The sequence below is a fragment of the Puma concolor genome, chromosome B1 (genome assembly GCF_028749965.1).
Source record: "Puma concolor isolate L17-30 chromosome B1, mPumCon1.1.hap2, whole genome shotgun sequence".
Lineage (NCBI taxonomy): Eukaryota > Metazoa > Chordata > Mammalia > Carnivora > Felidae > Puma > Puma concolor.
Genome location: NC_141670.1, coordinates 131,833,582 through 131,857,440, shown reverse-complemented (window position 1 = coordinate 131,857,440; position 23,859 = coordinate 131,833,582). Strand labels below are relative to the sequence as shown.

Below are 23,859 nucleotides of genomic sequence, written 5' to 3'. Positions count from 1 at the left end.
TCATATAATTATTGCTGTTTTAACTTTACCCTTTTGGCATCCAGAAATTTTTCTGTCTTTCCTTCCTGTGCTGTAATATGTTTAAAAATAAATGTTCTTATAATTCATCCAGTATTTCTTCATATTTGGAACAGGAGGTGGAGTATAGGTCAGCTTAATCCAGTGTGTTCCCAGTGGTCTCTGCAAATCAATATTTTAACTGCATTGTGTTTAAGTGCTACAAAGGAAGGCTTAGCATAGAGAAGAGGAACCTGTGTGTTTTTACATAGATGCACAGGGGGTTTCCTTAAGAAGTGTTGTCTTTTAAGCAGAGATCTGAAGGCACAAGTGTAAGCAAACTTTTTATGCAGATAGAAACACATACACGAAATTCCTGAGGCAAGACGAAGTTTGTCACATTGGAGGGCCTGTATGAAGGCTGGTGTACTTGGAGCTTAAAAAACAAGGAGGGGCGCCTAGGTGGCTCAGTCAATTAAGCATCTGACTCAGGTCATGATCTCAACCTTTCCTGATTTTGAGCCTTGCTTAGGGCTCTGACAGCTCAGAGCCTGGATCCTGCTTTGGACTCTGTGTCTCCCTCTCTCTCTCTCTGCCCCTCCCAGCTCACTCTCTGTCTCTCAAAAATAAATAAACATTTAAAAAATTTAAAAAAATCCAACAATGAGACAGTTGTTAGAAAATAAGGTATGGTAAGGCAGACAGTTGCTAGATCACAGAGGACTTTGTCTCTTATGTTATTTGTATTTTAGCTTGCCTTTCTCCATATCTTGCTTTTTTCTACCCATCACTTCAGGTGGTAGTGAAATCCTCCTCAAATGTAAATTTATATCTAAATTGAAAGTGTTAACCAGTTGTTATAACCACTATACTACTGTGGAGGGAGGGATGCCGGTTCTGTCCTTTCAGTAACGAAGCTAACTATCCAACTATGAAACAATTTGATATACAAGTTTTTCCCCCCAAATGACACTTTCAGTGAACAATATATTTCGAAAAGAAATATGAGAAAAACAGCTTATTTATCAACAATAGGCTTCCTGTGGTTAGTTTCTTACACAGACAGTTTTTAGTTCTGGAATTCCTGTCTTAGAATTATTCAAGCTAAAATTGAATTTACCATAGATAACTCAATCCTTTTTAAAATGAAAATTAAATAAAAATAAGTTTCCAAAAGTAAGGTTTTCAGAAACTATTATTTTCTACAGATCTACTTAATGAAGCTTTGGAAAGAGGTGTATGCATATGCTTATTTATTATGGTGGTCAAAAAAGATTACTTTTACTTTTTCATTCCTTGGAAATCTGCTTCAGAAATTACAGCCATATTATAAAGTGTAAATCATTGAGATCCCTTATGGCCATAGATATGTGCTATAATGAAAGGTGTCAGTGCACTAAATAAGGAACAGCTCCTTTGACAGATAAGGGCATCAATCCTTTGCAACTGACATGATCTTGTATTTTGTTAGTCATTGTGGCCATTATATTGGGAGGTTTCCAAATGATGTGGGTGGAAAGAAAATTTTTCACTATCAAAATGATAGTGCTCCTTCTAACTAAATGAGAAGAAAAAATCATGAAAATCATTTTATTTTTTTCTCCCTGATAAGGAAGATCCTTTAATCATTCTAAGTTTATTTTAAGATATCCATTTTCTTATTAAATTTGTCATATTGAAAATAGAATTGCAGCAGAACTGTTCAACTAGCTTGGTAGAAAATTCCTTTCACACAAAGAATTCCAGTGACAAAAGTACAGAGCCAGTTCACTGTAGTAGTTTAAGTTAAATGTTTAAAGTGCCAGTTAAAACTCAAGTTTTTCAAGTTGAACTTTCAAGAATACATCTAATGTAACGTTTATGAGCTTTCCTGTTAATTTTACTCAAAACCTTCATTTTTGTGGTACTTACAGACTGAGAAAGGTCCATAAGTTTAAATTCAACTTTATCTAAATGTTGATAAATTTTTTAATTAAACTTTTTTGTTTTGAGACAGTTATAGACTTACTGCAGTTGTAAGAAATAGTAACAGAATGATCCCATGTACGCTTTATCTGAACAGCTTAATTTTTTTTTTTTTTTTTTAATTTTTTTCCAATGTTTATTTTTGGGACAGAGACACAGCATGAACAGGGGAGGGTCAGAGAGAGAGGGAGACACAGAATCGGAAACAGGCTCCAGGCTCTGAGCCATCAGCCCAGAGCCCGACGCGGGGCTCGAACTCACGGACCGCGAGATCGTGACCTGGCTGAAGTCAGACGCTTAACCGACTGCGCCACCCAGGCGCCCCTGAACAGCTTAATTTTAATTCCTGTGCTAATCAAAATACTTTCTCTCTCTCTCTCTCTTTTAAGTTTATTTATTTATTTTAGTAATAAATTAAATTATTTAATTTATTATTATTAAGAGGCAGAGAGGGAGGGAAAGAGAGAGAGAATCCCAGGCAGGGTCCACTCTGTCAGCACCTGACATAGGGCTCGAACTCATGACTCCTGAGATCATGACTCCAGTCAAAATCAAGAGTCAGATGCTCAACCAACTGAGCCACCCAAGTGCCCTTCTTGTCTCTTTGATTCTAGCCATTCTGACGAGTGTAAGGTGACCTCTCCCTGGGTTTTGATTTGCATTTCCCTGATGATGTATGACATTGAGCATCTTTTCATGTGTCTGTCATCTGTATGTATGTCTTTTTGAAAAAAAAAAAAATGTCTATGTCCTTTGCCCATTTTTTGATTGGATTTTTTGGGGTTTTTATGGTGTTGAATTGTATAAGTTCTTTATGTATTTGGATCTTAATTCCTTATTTGGTATATCATTTGTAATATATTCTCCCATTCAGTAGGTTACCTTGCCATTTTGTTGATGGTTTCCTTTGCTGTGGAAAAACTAAGCATCAAATTTTTAGTTATAAAGACTTGAACAGTATTCATGAGCAACAAGGCAAGTGTAAATATTACTGAGCAATTCTACTGAAGATTCATGGAGTTGGCACAGAGAGGGTGAACTGTATATGTGTTCAGTGGAGATTACAATGTCTTTGTTGTTTATTTGTAGTAGTTGTGATTAGTGACCCACTGTATCAGGCCTCAGTATTCCCCCTGACCCAACCCCTACTTTTTTGGCCAAGTTAAGGGACTATCTTTTTTGTTATAATGCATATTTTTTTCTCTCTTCTGAAACTATAATCATTCAGAGAGTTGGCAGACAGAGTGGTATATGTCCCAAAGTGCACAGATTTTATTATCTAGTGAGCCCTGCTAATGCAGGGACAGGAGAGTATGTGAACTAGCTTTATCCTCCTGGCATTATTATGGATGGTCTTTGTGAGAGGAAACTATGGGTTCATATTAGAGACTTTTCCTTTTCTTGTCAAATACAGGGATTTTTTTTTTTAGGTGAATTTACCCAGAATCACTTGGATATTTTTGGCCCAATAAAAGTCTATTGTTAAAAAGGTTGAGTTATAAAATATTTAACAATTATAAACCTCAGGGGCCAATCAATCAGAAGGTAGCTCATAAACATACAACAGGATGGCTGTGTTATCTTTTGCAGCTGAGTAGTAGCCCTGTTTAATAGTCTGTTTCACGACCTCAACCTAATTAAGAATGATTTTGATTATAGTGGTCTTGTAGCCAACTTTTTCATTTAGAAGTCAGATGTTTTGAGGTGAAAATATCTGTTTTTCATATGTGAAAGAATATTGTAGTTGACCCTTGAACAACCCAGGGGTTAGAGGTGCTGACCCCCTGCACAGTCAAGAATCTGTGTGTAACTTTTGACTCTCCCCCAAAATTATCTACTAATAGCCTATTATTGAACAGAAGCCTTATCAGTAACAGTCAATTAACACACATTTTGTATGTTTTGTGTAGTATATACTGTTTTCTTACAATAAAGTAAACTAGAGAAAAGAAAATGTTGTGAAGAAAATCCTGAGAAAAAAACATTTATATAATGTACTATAATTATCAAAAACAGTGGACCCACACAGTTCAAATCCATGTTGTTCAAGGTAACTGATATTCTTTCAGTACCACCTACTAATAAATGTGGTGAACGTCTTGAGGTCAGTGACTATATCCTGTAAGTCTGTATCCTATTATCCAACTTCAGCCATTATTGCTCGCTGGACACAATATGGATGTTTTGTATAATTGTGAAAAAATGCCATCATTCTCTCGTGTTGGAATTATGAATACATTCAGTCTTTTGAAGTATAAAACAAATAGCTAATTTATCTCCTAAATGAATTTCTGTATATAGCCCATTCTTAACTATCTGAAAATTATAGAGATTCTTAGATTTGTAAATGTTAAACTATAATCCACTGAACCTCAGTAAACTCCTGAAATTAGTCATGGAACTTCACACCTGTATGGTTTCTAAAACGTTTGTCAGTCTTCAATGATGTTTCGATATATGACTGGACAAAGAGGTTCAAAGAAACAGCAATCTAACTAAAAGGAATTTTAAAAACATGCGCTTAATTACTTTATTGTAAGCGTGTTAGGAAATTTTGAGCCATGGGTGGCGGCCTTGCAATGCATAACAGATCACCTTGCAGAAAAATTTGTGTATGTAGATGACATATTGCATAGATTATTACCAAAATTTATGCTTTATTCATTCGCTCATTATCGTATTCATTTTTTCAACTTCAATTATATGCTTACTTACTGAGTCAGCCTAATATGCACCAGACACCAGGGTAGTTCACAACTAAAACCTGATAAATTTTTGAAAATTCTGTCGTAAATGAACTATTATGCATACTGTGAAATCTAAATTTTATATTCCATTTTATTCTTATCAGTCTTAGAGAAAATAGGATAGAAGACACTAACATGGGCATTTTGACAAAGGGTCTCAGAATTTTCAAAGACTAATACTAAGAGGAATTGATACACATCACAAGGAATTTTTTTGTAGCTCACTACTGACATTGATCAACAACTTGGAAAAATACTGCTTTGAATATGCTACATTGTAATTTTTTGTTCTTTTTTTTTCTTATTAGGAATCTTTCCCTGAAATTAACAAAAGACATTGATCAGGAAGTCAGGTGTTCCCATATGAGCCGAATGCCCCCCAGTCCATCTGCAGATTGGCCCCTGCAAGGTGTGGAAGAAAATGGAGGCTTAGACTCTCTGCCTTTCAGATTGATGTTACAGGACTGCACAGCTGTCAAGACATTATTATTAAAGATGAAGAGAGTTCTTCAAGAGGTAATTAATGGTTTACTCTAAGATTAATGTCTCTCAGTGCTGGTAGACAGTGGAGTCTATAGACTGGTTAGTGCCTGCTTCTTTCAATAATTAAGTGAATGACACTGAGCAGGGGTCAGGCATTGTCTTGCAATTTAGCGCTCTCCTTTGTCAAATGAAGGACATGGAGCTCTGGTTTATAAGGTACTCTTAAGCTCTAGAATTGTAAGATTCTATGAAGGAAGTGAAAAAAAAAAAAAAAAAGAATAAAGTGACACCAAACCTGGGCAAAGTGGATTAAAGAGAAACAGGCATCAGTTATTAAGTTACATTTCTATGTTGCTATAAAGCTATTGAGAGACCTATTAAATGGACTTCATTTTAATGATACTGAGGCTTTATTTATATGATACCATAAAAGTAGTTTAGTCATCTTTGTTCCAGTAAAAACAGTCTAGTAAAATGTAATCTGAATGTTTGACTGATTTTACCCACTGAATACAGTTGCCCTTCTACATTTGTGCTGTTAGATGATGTTAGGAGAATACATGATGGATTATTTCATCTTTAAGGCCAGTAATCAGCCATCCTTTAGGATTTAGGTATGTTATGGATTATATTATTTTTTAATGTTTATGTTTGAGAGAGAGAGAGTATGTGTGCATGCATGCAAGCAGGGGAGGGGCAGAGAGAGAGGGAGGCAGATGATCCAAAGCAGGCTCTGCTCTATCAGCACAGAGTCTGATACTGGAACTCCCTAACCATGAGCTAACGAGCTGAGCCGAAGTCCATGCCTTACTGACTGAGCCACCCAGGCGCCCCATGGATATATTTTTATAATTAGATCTATTTTGGGGGGGATTTCTATAAACCGCATACACATTAACATTATTTTAGATATGTAAAGTGAGACGTCAGAAATGTTAAATATCTTTCCTCCACTAGGTGTGAATTCAAGACAACAGGTTGACACTCGACTTTTTACTATATCCCATTATTGTTCAATGGATTTGTCTTGATAGGAGATGATAATAAATAATGTAAGAACAGAAAATATAACTATTTAGAATGAGTAGTATCATGGCTTCCTTACAAAGATGACCACTAATAACACATGGGTAATGATAATAATGCTAGCAGCTACCGCTAGAGGCCAGAATGGAATCAGAAAGAGAGAGGGAATGATGCCATAGACTATTGGGGTTATTCAGTCATGTGTTCTTATCAGATGTTAAAGTAAAAACTGGAAGAAATATCTGCATTCCATACCGGTTTATGTTGCTAGAATCCATGTAGGTGGGGTGCAGGAGTAGTGGTTTTATTTTCAATCACTGTTAGAATTTCAGGAATTTTATGAGCTGGCAGTTAAGGACCATCATAAAATTAAATTATATACACTTATGATGAAGCACATTATATTTTTAGAAGGGTAATCTGTACTCAAAACCTATCATTTATTATTTATTTTACTATATTCTACTATTAGCTACACTCATGCATTTATTTACATCTATTGGCTCTATATGTGAAAATATAACAGTTACTGTGTATATTTTTCCAATTTTAGATTCATTTATGTCATTTTGGCAACTTGAAATCAGCCACATGGGAATATTATGCCACAGAAATTAACAAATACTACAAATTAGGGCTTCCAGTTTTTGGTAAGCCTATTAAGTAGTTAGAGCATACTACTATATGTATGACTATGAGGTCCCTGTACTGACAACGTAAGTGTTTTGCTGCACTTGTTAAATCTCCCTGACCTTTGGCTTAACATGCAGCCTGAATCTCTTTGAACAAGGCAAGCTTAATAATAGCTGTTATATTAAAAGATATTAATCTCAAAGTCTGTAATGTTCATCTATTCATCTTTCTACCTCTCCCTTGGTCTGAGTTTTAATTAAAAAATCAACAAGTAAAAAGGAAGTAGGAAGAACAGACAGGAAGTGTCAAGGGGTTTTCTTAGTGTACTTAATTTCATAATTTAAAAATATTTAGTGATATTCACTGTAGAGTTAATGTTCTGAATATATTGCAATTGTCTTTATACTTCTGTTTTTATTCATTAAAGAACATTTGAAGAAACTGAAGACAATTTATTTTTAAAGCTCATGTATAATGAGCAATAATTACATGTTTGGTAAGCCATTCAGAGAGCAGGGTCTTATTCTTTATTGTCAACACGAAAAGCAATATTATGATTTGATTAACATTGACAACTGTTCTAGTTGTTTTTATAATGAATGCCTTAAAAGAAAATTGTTTATTTAAATATTCTTAGGGCACCTGGCTGGCTTGGTTGTTAGAGCAGGTGGCTATTGATCTCAGGGTTATAAGAGCCCCACACTGGGTGTAGAGATTACTTAAATAAATAAATTAAAAAAAAAAAAAAAACTGTTCTCTAAACCAGGAATTTTCCAATGACAATCTACATTTCCTTACTTAATTTGAGTTTAATACCAATTACTCATCTTAGATTAACAAAACTTTTTTAATATAGAAAAATTATTCTTATTTGATGGTTACATTTTTATGAAATGTAGTCCCACTTTTATACACAGATTATTTTTTAGCTGCAGAAGATCTCAACTATTTGATGTTTAAAATAAAAAGGAACCAATGAGTTTAATATATCACATTAAAAAATGCTCCTATTTGATGTTTTTCCTAATGATGCTCTGTTGATGTCTTAAATTTTAATTCTGAGGTAGGTTAAATGTGAATATTTTGAGTGGAACCTCACACTTTTAATTTTGTCTCCCCTCTTTGAAGATAGTTACCATTATTAAAATGCATGTGCATATTCCCAACAACCCAAACATTAACCCCTTTATTAAAAAAAGAAGACTGACTTTGGGCCCTTAGAAATTCTATTGTCATTTTTAGCATTAGCGATAAAAGTGACTGTAGCAAACGGGGAAACTATGCCATTTTTTTTCTTCCTCTTTTGTTATTTTTTTCCACATAATTCTATTAGCTGTAAAAGAAGAGAATGTTTAATACCTACAGAGATAGTTTCTGTTCTGTTTCCTTTTAGTTTGCTCTGTTTCCTTTTTGCACTCCCTCATGAAATTTGTTTGCAGTATATGGTAATTAACCAAGAGGGCTACTGGGAAGAGATTTCAGGTGAGATGAGTAGTATAAATTTCTAGAAAGATAACAACTAATAAGAATATTTACCTAAGGTCATTTGTAATCCCCCACTGCTACCCATGCCTTCTCAGTTTATATTTAATAAATGAATCCTGGGAATGTACCTAGCAAACTTCCTGAATCAAGAGACATTAAAAAAAAGTTAGAAAAATGTTAAACAAATTTTAAAAAGTTAATATCATGAGATGAATCTATTCTAACAATGTAACTATTCTAACAATGTGAAAAATCAGAGAACCATTTATTTGAGAATCAGTATAATTATAAAACCATGCAAAGTTAGGCTTGTAATTGACTAAAAAGCTTATTTTCCTTTTTCTTTTCTCAACAACCTAATAATTGAAACTATTTAATTTTAATATCTCCAAAAATAATAATAACAAAATTTTCAAAGGTATTTTTTCTTATTTTTAATTATAAATTTAATTCACAAATATATGATGAAATTTGGAATGTTTTGAACTTCACCATTCATCACTATTCAATGGACATTTAAGAATTTTTTGTGCTTTTTTAAAGATATTTCAGTAAAATGATTCCAACGACTTAAAAATTTTTTTTAACATTTATTCATTTTTGAGATAGAGACAGAGCATGAATGGGGGAAGGTCAGAGAGAGAGAGAGGGAGACACAGAATCTGAAACAGGCTCCAGGCTCTGAGCTGTCAGTACAGAGCCCAACGCGGGGCTCGAACTCGCAGACCACGAGATCATGACCTGAGCCGAAGTCGGACACCCAACCGACTGAGCCACCCAGGTGCTCCTGTGTCCAACGATTTTATAACTGACATTTTTTTCTATCAGCACATGTCAAGAGCAAATGAAAAGCCTATAGAATAGTAACACCAGCAATGGATAATTATAGACAGGAAAAGCAATTATGGAGTCATAAAGTAAGGAAATTTACCAAAAGCAAGCAGTTACCCATGTAAATGCAGATAGCAGTGTAATAATTAGACTTCACTTTATATTTATCTTTTGAAAATAACAAAATCACATTTCTGCTATCTGCTTTATGTTTGTTTGTTTTTGCTTACTAAAAAATTTGTTTAAAGTAAAAATTGGAAAAGAAGTACTATTAAAACTAAAAACACAAAAAAATGAATGGCTGTACTGTCAGATATAAGAAGACATGTTACCAGAATTAAAGACCTATGTTTCATACTGATGAAAGAGTCAGTTCATCAGGAAAACATAATCATATATGTGGATGGCTTATTTAAGTAGCTTGTAAATTTATGGTGTAAAATATGACAGAACTAGATGAAGAAATAGACAAATTCATATCATAGTTGATTTTAACTCCGTTCTCTAGAATTGATAAAACAACTAAACAAAATCAGAAGAGTTTCGGAATATTTGAACATTACCAACTTCTTTAACCTAACTGACATTTATAGATTACTACAATTAATAATAGAATTATACATTCTTTGCAAATGTGTCACCAAGACAGAGTACGTGCTGGGTCATAAAAAAGTCTCAATAAATTTCAAATGTAGAAATCTATGGAGTACATTTTTTTAGAACATGGAATTAAATCAGGAGTCAGGAATGATAAAATAACAAGAGATCAAATACTTGGAAATTAAACAACCAATTACTATATACCTCATGAATCAATTTCAAACCTCAAAGGAAATTTTAAAGTGATTTGAGTGAGATGATAATGATGGTAATATAAGATGAAAATCTAAACTTTGTGGTGTAGCATTGCAACCATGCTTAGAAGGAAGTTTATAGTTTTAAAAGTTTATATTTAAGGGGTGCCTGGGTGGCTCAGTTTATTGAGCTTCTGACCCTTGATTTTGGCTCAGGTCATGATCCCACGGTCATGGAATCCAGTCTCACACTGAACTTCCACTGAGCATGGGCCTGCTTAACATTTTTTTCCCTCTGTCCTTCTCCCTTGCTTGTGCACTTGCTCACTCTCTCTCAAAAATAAAATACATATATGAAAAAATTAAAAGTTTATATTTAAAGGAAGAAAGTGCTATAATTGACAATCTAAGTTTTTTGTTAACTAGAAGAGCAAATTAAACCTAAGGAAGGGACTAGAAAGAAACATGAAGAACAAACTTAATAGAGTTGAAATGAGATAATAGAAAATTTATGAACCCTAGGGCGATTCAGTTGGTTAAACATCTGACTCTTGATTTCAGCTCAGGTCATGATCTTGTGGTTCCTGTATTGGAGCCCCATGTTAGCTCTGTGAGGATAGTGCAAAGCCTGCTTGGGATTCTGTCTCCCTCTTTCTCTGCCCCTCTCCTGCTCACACACAAGGACAACATACTTTCTCTCAAAAATAAACATTTAAGGGGCACGTGGGTGGCTCAGTCAGTTAAGCATCCAACTTCGGCTCAGGTCATGATCTCACAGTTTGTGAGTTCGAGCCCTGCGTCGGGCTCTGTGCTGACAGCTCAGAGCCTGGAGCCTGCTTCAGATTCTGTGTCTCCCTCTCCCTCTGCCCCTCCCCTGATCACTCTCTGACTCTCTCTATCTTTCAATAATAAATAAACGTTTAAAAAAATTAAAAAAAAATAAACATTTAAAAAACAGGAAAATTTATGATCCCCAAATTGTTTTTTTTTTTTGAGAACTTAAAAAAAAAAAAGACTGTAGAAGAAAAAATAAAAGAAGAAACACAAATTACTAATATCATCAATGAATCAAGGCAGGAATAATCAGTACAAATCTTAAAGACATTGAAAGGAAAATAAGGTGATATTATTAACAACAGTATGACCACAAATATAACAATATTGATGAAAAGCACAAATCTCTTGAAAAATCTAATTTTCCAAAATGACACAAGAAGAAAGTAAAAGTCTGCATAGTCCAATTTCTATTAAATAAATAGATGTTATTATTAAAGGAAGGAAAAAAAGGAGAAGGAGGAGAAGGAGAAAAATCATTCACATTAAAAAAAAGAAAAGCAAAGAAAAAGCCCAGGAGTTTCAGTGCTGAATTCTATCATACATTAAGAAAAACTTAAGATGGGGGTGCCTGGGTTGCTCAGTTGGTTAAGCTTCCAACTTCAGCTCAAGTCAAGATCTTATGGTTCAGGAGTTCAAGCCCCATGTCAGGCTCTGTGCTGACAGCTCAGCCTGCTTTGGATTCTGTCTCCTTCTGTGCCCCTCCCCCACTCTCATTCTGTCTCTTTCTCAAAAATAAATAAACATAAAAAGAAAAAGAAAAAGCATTAAAACCTTAAATATAGGAAAGAAAATGTAAAACTACCTCTATCAGTAGAAGACATGGTGGTTTATAGACAGATCCCTAAGAATTCTATTAAAAAGTTTGTAATATGCCTAATAGGAACAATAAAACGTGGATTTAGGCAGGTTCAAGGGTACAAAAATAGAAAGTTGTAATAAAATTATGTATTGCTCCATAGAAAATTATCTGGTGGTCCAAAACAACAAATGTTTTTTATCTTATGATTTGTGTGGTCAGGACAGTGAGAGCAGCTTATGTACTGGTTCTGGCTGAAAGCCTCTCATGAGGTTGCCCTCAAAATGTCAGCCATTGCTGAGGTCATATGGAAGTTTGGCTGTATTTGAGGATTCACCTCCTAGCTCATTCATTAGCTGTGGCAGGAGGATTTAGTTCTTCACTGCTGGTGGCCGGAGCCTCAGTTCCTCACCATGTATGTTCCCATCTGGCTTCCCAAGAGTGTCTTGTCCCAAGACTATCCAAAAGAAAAAGCATGATACAAAAATGAGCAGTGTCTTTTATAATCTCATCTCAGAAGTAACATATCATCAGTTTTGTGAAATTTGTTGGAAATAAAGGCCAGCCTTGCTATTAGTGTGGGAGGGTACTATACAAAAGTGAAAAATCACTATATAAAAAAAAAAAAGTGGCCTTTGCTACACAAGCTACAATAGTCTATCTTTGGGACCCCAATGATGATGCATCCCTCACAATTCAAAGTATATTTACCCCTCCCTGAGGGCACCCAAAGTATCATTCCATTACATCATCAGAGTCTTTTCCTGTAAAGGATGTGAAGTTGTAGATAAGGCTTAAGTAAAGCAATCCAAGTTCAGTTCTCCATTCGAAGATCTGTGAACTAATGTATAGGTTAGCGGTTTCTTGTTTAGGCCTCAGTGCCTGGGAATGATTCTTCATGGCTTTTAGGTCTGCCTTCTGTACTCTTGGTTCTACCCTCCAAGTCATTCTTTTTTGTTTTGTTTTGTTTTATAAAGTTAGCACATTATTTGCTTCTGAATAGTTATCCCATTCTTACATGTGTTTGGAGATGTTGGTTTCCAGAGAAGTCTTCATTTTGTAATGTTCCTGTCCCTTTAAGTCCAAATTGCAGAATGTTTCTATGAATAGAATTCTCTTAAATTATTTTTGAATCTCTTATGACTCTTATTAGGAATTCATCCATTCCATTAGATATTCCATTAGATACTCCATTAGACAAAAGCCACATCACCAAACATCTTCAAAACAAACCCTTCTTGAACTTGAAGTAGCTGATGAACAACCTGCTTAAGCTTTTGAAAAATGTTATTGTTTGGTTGAGAGGATCTGTGAGCCATACCCTAAAACCTCTAACAGGACACCTTTTGTCTGGCTAAACTAGGTATTCTGCAGTGCTACCTTTCTAGCTTTCAGAATAGCTCTACTTCTAATAAATTTCTGTGGTAATAAAAAAAATGTCGGGGCGCCTGGGTGGCGCAGTCGGTTAAGCGTCCGGCTTCAGCCAGGTCACGATCTCGCGGTCCGTGAGTTCGAGCCCCGTGTCGGGCTCTGGGCTGATGGCTCAGAGCCTGGAGCCTGTTACCGATTCTGTGTCTCCCTCTCTCTCTGCCCCTCCCCCGTTCATGCTCTGTCTCTCTCTGTCCCAAAAATAAATAAACGTTGAAAAAAAAAATGTTTACATCTGGCTTGGTATAGTTGGTGTATAGGCTTGTATTTTTATCAAAGCTCATCACATTACACACTTAATATGACACCATGTGGAATGTCATCACATAACTGGTAACTCCCCTGTCAGTGCTTCCATTTTGTGGAATTTCTGTTCTTCCTTTGGGAGACCTGTAAATGAAGTATGACCATTTATCATGCAGATGTAGTTAGAGCACTATTGTTGATTCTTATAAATTGTTATTAGAGCTTAATTTTCTTTCTCATTAGAGTAACAAGTTTAAAAAAAAAACAGTGTAACACAATCTTCATGTGAAACAAGGGATCCCATTCTATACATCTCAAAGTATCCTCTGGCTTAGATAGTAGCATATCTTAGATTCACTGAGAATGCATAGGTTACTGAATAAGAATATTCTGCTTACAAGAGGTGTGGCTCTTTATAAGACTATAAAATTTGATCTGAAAAATAGATAAGAAGGGAAGGGAAGAATAATTCCATGGCTCTTCTGTTATTTAACTTTTGATAGTCCTCTAGGAAAGATTTGAAAAGGCAGTGAAAAATCATTTCCTAATTCCCAGCCCCATTTCACTAACAAAGTCCCCCTGGAGGAAATATATTAGATGGTAAAGATCACAGGTATTTGAGATCATTAAGATCTTCTAGGAGTGATTTTCACTTCTGCCACTTAATAGCTGCTACAAGTTGATTAAGGTTTTGGGTCTCTATTTCATCATATGAAACTTTATTAAATATACCATAAGGTTATTTGGACAATTAAACAATAAAAAGGTTATGACACTGAGAGTGTAGGGGAAAGTATCCATGAATATGAGTTACTGCGATTACCTTGTTTGTGTGATTATTAAAGACTATGTCAAGCCAGGTGACAAATATTAGAGATGTCTTAAATACTTGGAAATATGCTAGTAAATGTTCTTTACTAGGACCAAATGTTGTATTTATTGAATAACAATTCATTATTAATCATTGTTAATAAAAGTTATGTTAGTTGAAACTAAAGATAGAAGTATTGTTCCCATTTATGGTTTTCTGGACTTTCAACTGAGGCAGTACATTTAAACTGACATTCTCTGGCTAAAGAGCTACTGCATGTCAACTAAATTTCCTGTTTTCAGTCAATATTAAAGAAAGGTTTTTACAAGTTAGAAATGATTGTAACAGATCATGGTGGTAGCAGTTGAGGCAGTGAGAAGGAAAACAATGTGTTATGTGTTTTGAAAGTAATGCCAACAATAATTGCTATGGATTGGAATTGGGTGGTGATGGAAAGAGGAAAACAAGTGTAACTGAGACTTGTAACTTGAGTAATGGGCACCTGTTCTTGCTACTTCCTGAGATTAGGAAGAGTAGGAGAGGAGTAACCTGTGTGAGACAGGAAGGAAACAAGTTCTGTTTTGACCAGGTTAAGGTGGAGGTGTTCATTTAGAAATATAGGGACTGTAGCAAGTAGAAATTCAAATTAATATGTCTACGAACCCAGAAAGATTAGGGCTAGAAATATAGATAGAGTATTCAAGATTATGTAGATTCCGTTTAAAGCTACGGAAGAGAGAACTTGTACCTAAAACCAGAGCAAGATGCTCCAGTATTTAATGATGGAAAATCAAGAAAAAGAGTGTCTGATAAGAAGGGAAGAATACTAAGTTTTAATGTCAAGAAGTCAAGAGAGAACATGGCTTCAAGAATGGCAAGTTGTGGGATGGTGCTGTAAAGTAAGTATGACAAGAAAAGAAAGGAAAGGAAAGGAAAGGAAAGGAAAGGAAAGGAAAGGAAAGGAAAGGAAAGGAAAGGAAAGGAAAGGAAAGGAAAACAATCAATGGCTTTTGGAAATCCATTAATTCCAAAAGTAACTTACCTAAGCGCTAGGAATTTCAGTATGTAAAATGACCTAGTAGAAGTGTTCATTTATAAAACAACAGCCTAGGGGCACCTGGGTGGCTCAGTCAGTTAAGCTTCCCACTTCAGTTCAGGTCATGATCTCATGGCTTGTGGGTTCCAGCCCTGTGTCGGGCTCTGCTGACAGCTCAGAGCCTGAAGCCTGCTTCAGATTCTGTCTCCCTCTCTCTGCTCCTCCCCTGTTCACTCTCTCTCTCTCTCTCTCAAAAATTAATAAACATTAGAAAGGAAGGAAGGAAGGAAGGAAGGAAGGAAGGAAGGAAGGAAGGAAGGAAGGAAGGAGAAAGAAAGAAAGAAAGAAAGAAAGAAAGAAAGAAAGAAAGAAAGAAAGAAAGAAAGAAAGAAAGAAAGAAAAAGAAAACAGCCTAGAATAGAAATAGTAACCATTCCCACCAGGTTCTCAGTCGTTAAATTATTGGTTCATTTATTTATAAGGTGTTACTCTCTGTGTTTGAGGATATGAAAATGAATAATACATGTCCTGAAATAATTTTCAAAACTTATCTTAAAGTAAGACATGTTTAGTTTTGGAAGGATATTATAATTTTATTAGGCTACTTAAGAACGATAAACAAATTCATTTTACATGAGTATCCTCCATATTGAGGTATTATTTTTCTTTTGAAAAATGTTATTTATATTAAGATTATTATACTGCAAAGGCAATCGAGCATAGTGATTGCAATATACTAGTCTATACTGGAATAGACTTCTCAAATTTGAGTATCAGTTCTCACTAGGTACATGTGACTCTGGGCAAGACACTAGTCTCTTCCTAAATATCCGGTCTCTTCCAGAAATGTAATTACTAAGTACGTATTCAAAATTACTCAATGATATGGTTTTTCCAAAGCGCTTGTACCACATTACTCTCCCTCTGGGTATAATATATTCATATGATAGAATGGTTTATGTTTATGTATTATTATGTCCCACAAAGAGTATTTTGAGTACAAAAACCAAGTCATAGATAAATTCATATAGAATATAGTTAAAAAATGAACAAAGTTAAATAATATATCATTAAAGAATATATATATATATGCATAGTACTAATATACTAATATACACTAAAGCCATGAGAAGAAATATAAGAAGTTAAACATAATATTCAAGATAAGATTACCTATGTAGAGATAATGGGTAGGAAGAGAGGTAAACACGTATAGTTAAGGAGAAGCTGGCAGAGGACTTTGTAGATAACATTTATTGTATTAGCAGTACATTTCTGTATATGTTTCTTCAAAATTATTACATACATGTAATATTTTCTTATATGTGTTTAATGTTGCATTAAAAAACTCAGTCTTTCTGGGGCGCCTGGGTGGCTTACTTGGTTAAATATCCGACCTCAGCTCAGGTCATGATCTCATGGTTCATGAGTTCGAGCCCCACGTCAGGCTCTGTGCTGACAGCTCAGACCCCAGAGCCTGCTTCAGATTCGGTGTCTCCCTGTGTCTCTGCTACCCCTCCTCTGCTAGTGCTTTGTCTTTCTCCTCTCTCCAAATTATTCATACACTGAATGGCTTCCTGTCCACCAGTCCCATCCCCTACAACACTACCTCTGCCTGCTAAAATTGCAGAAATATGTTGGCTATTTCTTTGCCATCAATGTATCTTCTGATATTTATTTGATGTCAAAATAAAAATGAAGCGGGATCAAGGTAAGAAAGCCTATGCCTATCAGCCAGGTAATTCTTTCCTGGTTATGTGTACTTATATCGTCTGCTGGTCTTGTGTATTATTTTATTGCTTATTTAAAAATGAAAAGAGTCCAAAAAGACTGTAGCCTGTAATGTAAACAATGAACACCACCCTCATTGAACCTATTATAATCATATTCAGTAATTAATCAAATAACCACTAATATGGTTTTGCTATGCATGTCTCTCCCTTTTCTTCATGAATCCAGCATTAATATCTCAGTTGTAATACAACTCACATACTATTGTGTAATTTAATGGGCTAAATCTGGCATCAAGAATTTCAGGCTGCAACATAACAGACACACAGCAGATGGCACCCTGCAGAACCTCCAGGGGATACTCTGAGCTTTCAACACTTCTGGTGGGGGAGGGAGAGAGAGAACAGAGAGCCACTTAAGCAAATGGTCCTGTGGAAAGCCTGCAATTGTGTTCCTCTGAGACACATTTTTACTGAAATTGTGTTTTGTTTTTGTTTGAAAATCAGAAACAAAGGCATATTTAATTACAGTGAAAATGCCTGTTTTTAATCACCGAGTGTATAAAAGATGGAGTTACACATTTAGAAACATAATGCAATTGCTTGGAAGAAATATAAACCTTAAAGTATTCACATGTTTACAGATGAGCAAAAAGTGTTTTAGCCTCTAGTGACTCATTTAGATGGAGGGCAGTTATTTCTTAATTATTTCATTTTAACCTTAATGAAAATAGAAACCTGAAAAAACTATCGCCATTATTTTAGTGTAAATTTACTAATAGAAATACAGATATCTACTCTTGCAAATATTATAGTTTTAAATAGTTTATTTTTTGTTGTGTTTTAGAGGAGTAGCTATTAATAAAATCAAAATGACTCAAATTATATTTATAACAAATGAGTGAGAAAAAAAGTAGATCTATTTGTCTTATTCTCTTTGATTAGACAGCTTCTGTAAGTATGAAGAGATAGAAATTTAAAAAGAATAATGAATTATCAAGAAAGATTTGATTCACTTTCCTCAAAAATATGTGAATTGTTTTGTTATCGATGGTCTTCATTAGAGGTCAGGTAACTTTTTTTCTGTAAAGTCCTGGCCGTAAAGTCTGCATTGCAACTCAACTAGTTATAAGTAGTAAGAAAGCAGCCATGTAGCATAAACAAATGAGCATAGCTGGAGTCCTGTACAACTTTATTTAGAGAAATAGGCAGAAGGCCAGATTTGGGTTCTGGCCTGAGCCTATCATTCCATACTACTTCAAAAAGAGGTGATTAAAGTATAGTGAGAAGGCATTGTGTAGTTAAGAGCATTACTTTTAGGAGCCAGAACATATAGTCTAAATCCCATGCCTTTACTTACTAACTGAATGACTCCAGGCAAGTTAAACTCTGGGGATAATAACATTAACATATCACTTAGGTTTGTTGAGAATATTACATGTAATATTCTCTTATATGTAATATAAGAGATGTAATATATGTAATAGATGTAAGCATATGTAATATGCTTAAAATGCATGGAACAGTATAGGACACAGAGCAAATGCCCAGTATATATTAGTTACTATTTTATTATCATTACAAAGTCTGAGGACCACTAGTGAAATAAAGATCATGCATTTGCCATTAAGCGAACCTGAATTCAAGTCTTAGATTTACAATAATTTAAAAATGTTATTTTGTTCTATTTTATTCAGTTGCTTCAATGAGCTTTTGGTTTCCTCACATATAATAAGAGGATAAAAATTATTATAAATTTTATTGTGAAGGTTAGATTTAAATTGTGTCTGGCAATGGAGAGAATTTAAATGTTAGTTCCCTTCTCTCTCTTCTCCCCCACCTCCTTTAAAAAGCAAAAACAGGGGCGCCTGGGTGGCTTGGTTGGTAAGCGTCCGACTTCGGCTTGGGTCATGATCTCACGGTCCGTGAGTTCGAGCCCCGCATCGGGCTCTGTGCTGACAGCTCAGAGCCTGGAGCCTGCTTCGGATTCTGTGTCTTCCTCTCTCTCTGACCCTCCCCTGTTCATTCTCTCTCTCTGTCTCAAAAATAAATAAACGTTAAAAAAAATTTAAAAAAATAAAAAATAAAAAAATAAAAATAAAAAGCAAAAACAAGGGGTGCCTGGGTGGCTCAGTTGGTTAAGCGGCCGACTTCGGCCCAGGTCATGATCTCGCGGTCCGTGAGTCTGAGCCCCGCGTCGGGCTCTGTGCTGACAGATCAGAGCCTGGAGCCTGTTTCAGATTCTGTGTCTCCCTCTCTCTGACCCTCCCCCATTCATGCTTTGTCTCTCTCTGTCTCAAAAATAAATAAACGCTAAAAAAAAAAAAAAAAAGCAAAAACAAAAACAGCTTATTCTAGTACTAATTCTAAATTTGTTAAACAGATTGCGATTTGATTCCCAGCTCGATAGCACATTCATGAGACTTATTTCTTCTAGAATGGGCCCTTGATTTTGGTATTTCTATTTCTTACATGCTACAGAGGTAAAGCACAGTCCTTGAGCCCCAGGTTTGTTGCAGAGATTCTTTGGTGTTTCGCAGAATTCCTAAATACTGCTTGTTCACCTTTCTAAATCTCTGATCAAATTGCATGATTTTATAGTAAATTTTTAATAGATGTCAGTGAATAAATAATATGTCCAAATATAGTACCTATTTCTTGATTTTAAAATAATAAATTTTAGGGGCACCTGTATGACTCAGTAGGTTAGCATCTGACTCTTGATTTCAGCTCAGGTCATGATCTCCTGGTTCCTGGGATCAAGCCCCACCATAGGACTCTGTCCTGACAGCATGGAATCTACTTGAGATTCTCTCTCTCATCTTCTCTCTTTATGCCTCTCCCCCGTGTGCTCTCTCTCTCTCTCTCTTTCTCAAAATAAATAAACTTTTATTTATTTTTTTTTTAATTTTTTTTTTCAACGTTTATTTATTTTTGGGACAGAGAGAGACAGAGCATGAACGGGGGAGGGGCAGAGAGAGAGGGAGACACAGAATCGGAAACAGGCTCCAGGCTCTGAGCCATCAGCCCAGAGCCCGACGCGGGGCTCGAACTCACGGACCGTGAGATCGTGACCTGGTTGAAGTCGGATGCTTAGCCGACTGCGCCACCCAGGCGCCCCATCAAAATAAATAAACTTTTAAAAAATAAAATGAAAACAAAATAAAAAAATGTTTTTAAGAAATATTTATAAATGCTGAAATATAAGTCTGGTTTACTATTATTTTTTTAATGTTTATTTACTTTTGAGACAGAGAGGGCAAGTGGGAAAAGGACAGAGAGAGAGGGAGACACAGAATATGAAGCAGGCTCCAGGCTCTGAGCAGTCAGCACAGAGCCCGACAGGAAAAGGGCAGAAAGACAGGAAGACACAGGATATGAAGCAAGCTCCAGGCTCTGAGTGGTCAGCACAGAGCCTGACATGGGTCTCAAACTCACAGACCTCGAGATCATGACCTGAACTGAAGTCAAACGCTCAACCAACTGAGTCACCCAGGTATCCCTGTAAGTCTGTTTTTATTATTTTTTAAAATTTTTTTAGTTTTTATTTTTTGAGAGAGAGAGAGAGAGAGAGAGCGCACGCATATGAGCAGGGAAGAAGCAGAGAGGGAAGGAATGAGAGAGAGAATTCCAAGCAAGCTCCACACTATTAGTGCAGAGTCCAATGTGGGGCTCGAACTCACCAACCGTGAGATCATGACATGAACCAAAATCAAGGGTCAGATGCTTAACTAGCTGAACCACCCGGGCCCCCATAAGTCTGTTTTTAAATGTTTTTTTTTTTTTTTTGCAAGAAATTCAGTTATAGAAGTAATTTTCTAAGCTTCTGTTTCAGCAAGCATACAATTCCATCTTTGTCTTCCCCAAACAATTCTGCTTTCCCTCAAGGTGGCACTTTGTGTAGATTTACCACATATGATTTAAAATATGTTGTAGTATAATCTAGGATGAAGTTTAATTATAATGCAGTTTAAATTTTTTTTAATATTTTATTTTGTGAGAGAGCAGGGGAGAGGCAGAGAGAGAGGGAGACACAGAATCCGAAGCAGGATCTAGGCTCTGAGGTGTCAACACAGAACCCGATGCGGGGCTGGAACTCACGAACCGTGAGATTGTGATCTGAGCCAAAATGGGTTGCTTAACCGACTGAGCCACACAGTCACCCCATAATGCAGTGCTGTATTAATTATATTATGATATTTATTTCTTATTTAGGGCTTTGCAAAAACTTTTCAGTTAGCATGTTGTTTTCTTTCATTTAACTCTGAATATCTAGCATGATTTGGACACATGGTTATAGATAAGGTGTGGATGAATTCTCTATCTACTGAAAGTTCTGTGTCCCAGTATGCCTTTGTTGCAGCCTATGGCTGTTTTGAAACCTAAGGCTGATTTTCTAATATTATAAGGCTCCCTCATTCACTACCCATTCTTGAAAAAAAATTAACAACTTGAGAAATTTCCTTGGCTGGGGCTTTGTCAAATTTAATTGCCACTGGAGAAAAAACAATTGTAACATGTATGTGTTCTTGAATTGTTTCTTCTGGACATTTCTCTGTACTAAGATGACATCTAAGACTATTCATTTTTACTGGCAAATTGCTCTGTACCTACCAAAATTGTATATGTATGTATGTATTTTCCCCTTAAGAAACCGTCAAAAAAAGAAACAAGTTTTTGGTAATGGATAGTGGTCAAAAAACACTTAATATTGCTGGGGATGCTTATAACTGTGTAGACCACAGGCCAAGAAACTGCTGGCATTGATTTTGGGAGCAAAAACCCTGCAGATAACACCTAACTCTTTGTGCATACAGCAAACTATAATAATTTATTGTTGAAAGATAGTCTACAATTCAAGTGTTGATTTGAGAATATTGCAATATTAAGGAATGGAAGAAATACTAGGATGCTGGTATTTGGGGGGGGTATGTGAGGGTGTGTGTGGAGGTGGTTACCCACACATGTGTTTTTATGCACACAGTGTCTGTATGTGTTGGGAATTGTTGAGTGCATGTAATAGAATGTGTTGGGATTGGGATGTAGGATGCAAAAGGCTCTTAAAAATAGATCCAAAAAATCGCTTCTCGGCATTTTGGCTAAGATCAGGTGTAAAAATAGACCCAAAAAGCAAACACCTTAAAATAGTTATTTGTTATGTATTTACTTCCTTCCTGTCAGATTAGATTTGACTGTATTAGTCATCCAGCGTTGCAAAAAATTGTGCGATGCTCTTAAAATGCACACCAGGGCATATTTCTACATTTACAATCTTTACTTGAGTCATTTATTGGAATCTTATTGTTATCTCTTACCTCCTTTTCTTCACTAGATTCTGTTAATTTACTATTCCTCCTTGGATTTTGGCCCTGGCTTTCACCTTTGCTTCCTGTGCACTGATCTTTCTTCCTATTGGTTGGAAAACAAGGAGTAGATTACCCACCTCTCTCTGTCTTTTGTATTAGAGATAGGACATTTCATATATGTGTGTGTGTATACATATATATATATATATATATATATATATATATAATGGACATTTTTGATTGACAGCTGGTGGTTGACAGCTGGTGGTTATATAACATATATATATATTCATATATATGTATGTATATATGTATGTATATATACTTTTTTTTCTTTTTTTTTAATATTTTAAGAGAATTTTTGGTTTGTGTGGCCAGACAGCACAGAAGTAACCTGGGCTTTACTTTAAATCTCATAAAACATCTCTTCACACAGGATTTATAATTTCCTAGTACTCTCTACCTCCACCCTCACCCCACCACATCATTTTCATTTTTAATTACAGCCGAAGACAAATGATGTTTTTCCATAGTATTTTTCCATGGTATATCCATGTTCTCTCAGCTCATCATGCTTCTCCCCCAAATTGAATTCCTGTTTATGAGATAATAAGTATTTAGCTTTAATTAAGAGAATTTATCTTCACTTATTATAATGATAATTATTTTTCTCAAAAATTCACCATTTCTGTGGCTATTTATTGTAGTTAGCTATTTTCCTGATTATAAACTTTGGTGAAGCTTTTACTAACTATGTACTGAGTGAATCAGGTTGACTACCCTCAGCAGGCACCATTACTGAGAGTCTGACATGGACAGGAGTCCTGACTCTATTCCTGTTACCTGGTCGTGCGGTTCTTGTCCCAGATGTACCAAAGAATAGGAGACCAGAGACCAGGATGGAGAGAGTTTATTGAGTAGATAAGTATAGTATACTTTCAAGAGTGAAAGTGGGCCGCTGTCAAGCAAGAGCAGCAATGGCACAGAGAAGATCAGGCTACATCTTTTTAAGCCTGTTTTCTGCATATGTAAATTTGGCTTTGTTGGACATTTTTGATTGACAGCTGGTGGTTATATAACATTTTGGCCTCTGTGCATGCGCCTAACCATGATGTATTCTGTTATAATTATTTATGTATAATTTATGTTATAATTATTTATGAGTGTCTAATGAGCTTTTCTTATGGCCTTAAAGGGAGTTAGGGGAAAGTTGCACCCCTTGTGCACATGTTCGGCTCTTAGAAGTCCCCCTGTGGTGTTAGAGCAGGCTCTGTAGCCAGGCCTTTCCTATTCTCTTATTCAGAGGTGGCTCTAAAGGTATGGCTGTTAACCCTCGGGTGGTTCTGAGGCTGTGTCCAACACCTGCCCTAACCCTCCTTGCACATGTCTAATAGCTGCCTAACATTTCTGTTTGTGTTTAAAGGCTAATAATTCTATTGATTCTGTACTTTTTTTTTTTATCTCCCTCAGGTAGTTACATATGACCATGTTGATCATTTTCAACAGGGCCTTATAGACACCAAAGAGCTATATTGATCAATTTAATAGCTGTTACCACTTAAAATTTTTAGAAATGTTCTTTATACTCTGCCCTGAAAATTAAAACATAAAATGTTGGAACACAAATTGTCAGAGCTTTTTTTCCCAAAAATATGTTGTGTAAAAGGTACTATGAATGAAATGTAGTGAATATTCGGTAATAATAAAT

The 23,859-nt window shown here is 35.6% G+C and overlaps 1 protein-coding gene across 7 annotated transcripts in view; it reads left to right on the top strand.

Moving 5' to 3' along the window:
- CCSER1 (coiled-coil serine rich protein 1) overlaps positions 1–23,859 on the top strand; it is a 1,329,329-nt gene that overhangs the window by 448,437 nt on the left and 857,033 nt on the right. For all 7 annotated transcript variants that reach the window (XR_015250351.1, XM_086704581.1, XM_086704578.1 and 4 more), the window contains one exon: positions 5,018–5,225. Coding sequence is in view for 6 of the 7 variants with exons in the window: in XM_086704581.1 (XP_086560707.1) it covers positions 5,018–5,225 (208 nt within the window). In the remaining variant the exon portion in view is untranslated. The remainder of the gene's footprint in view (positions 1–5,017; positions 5,226–23,859) is intronic.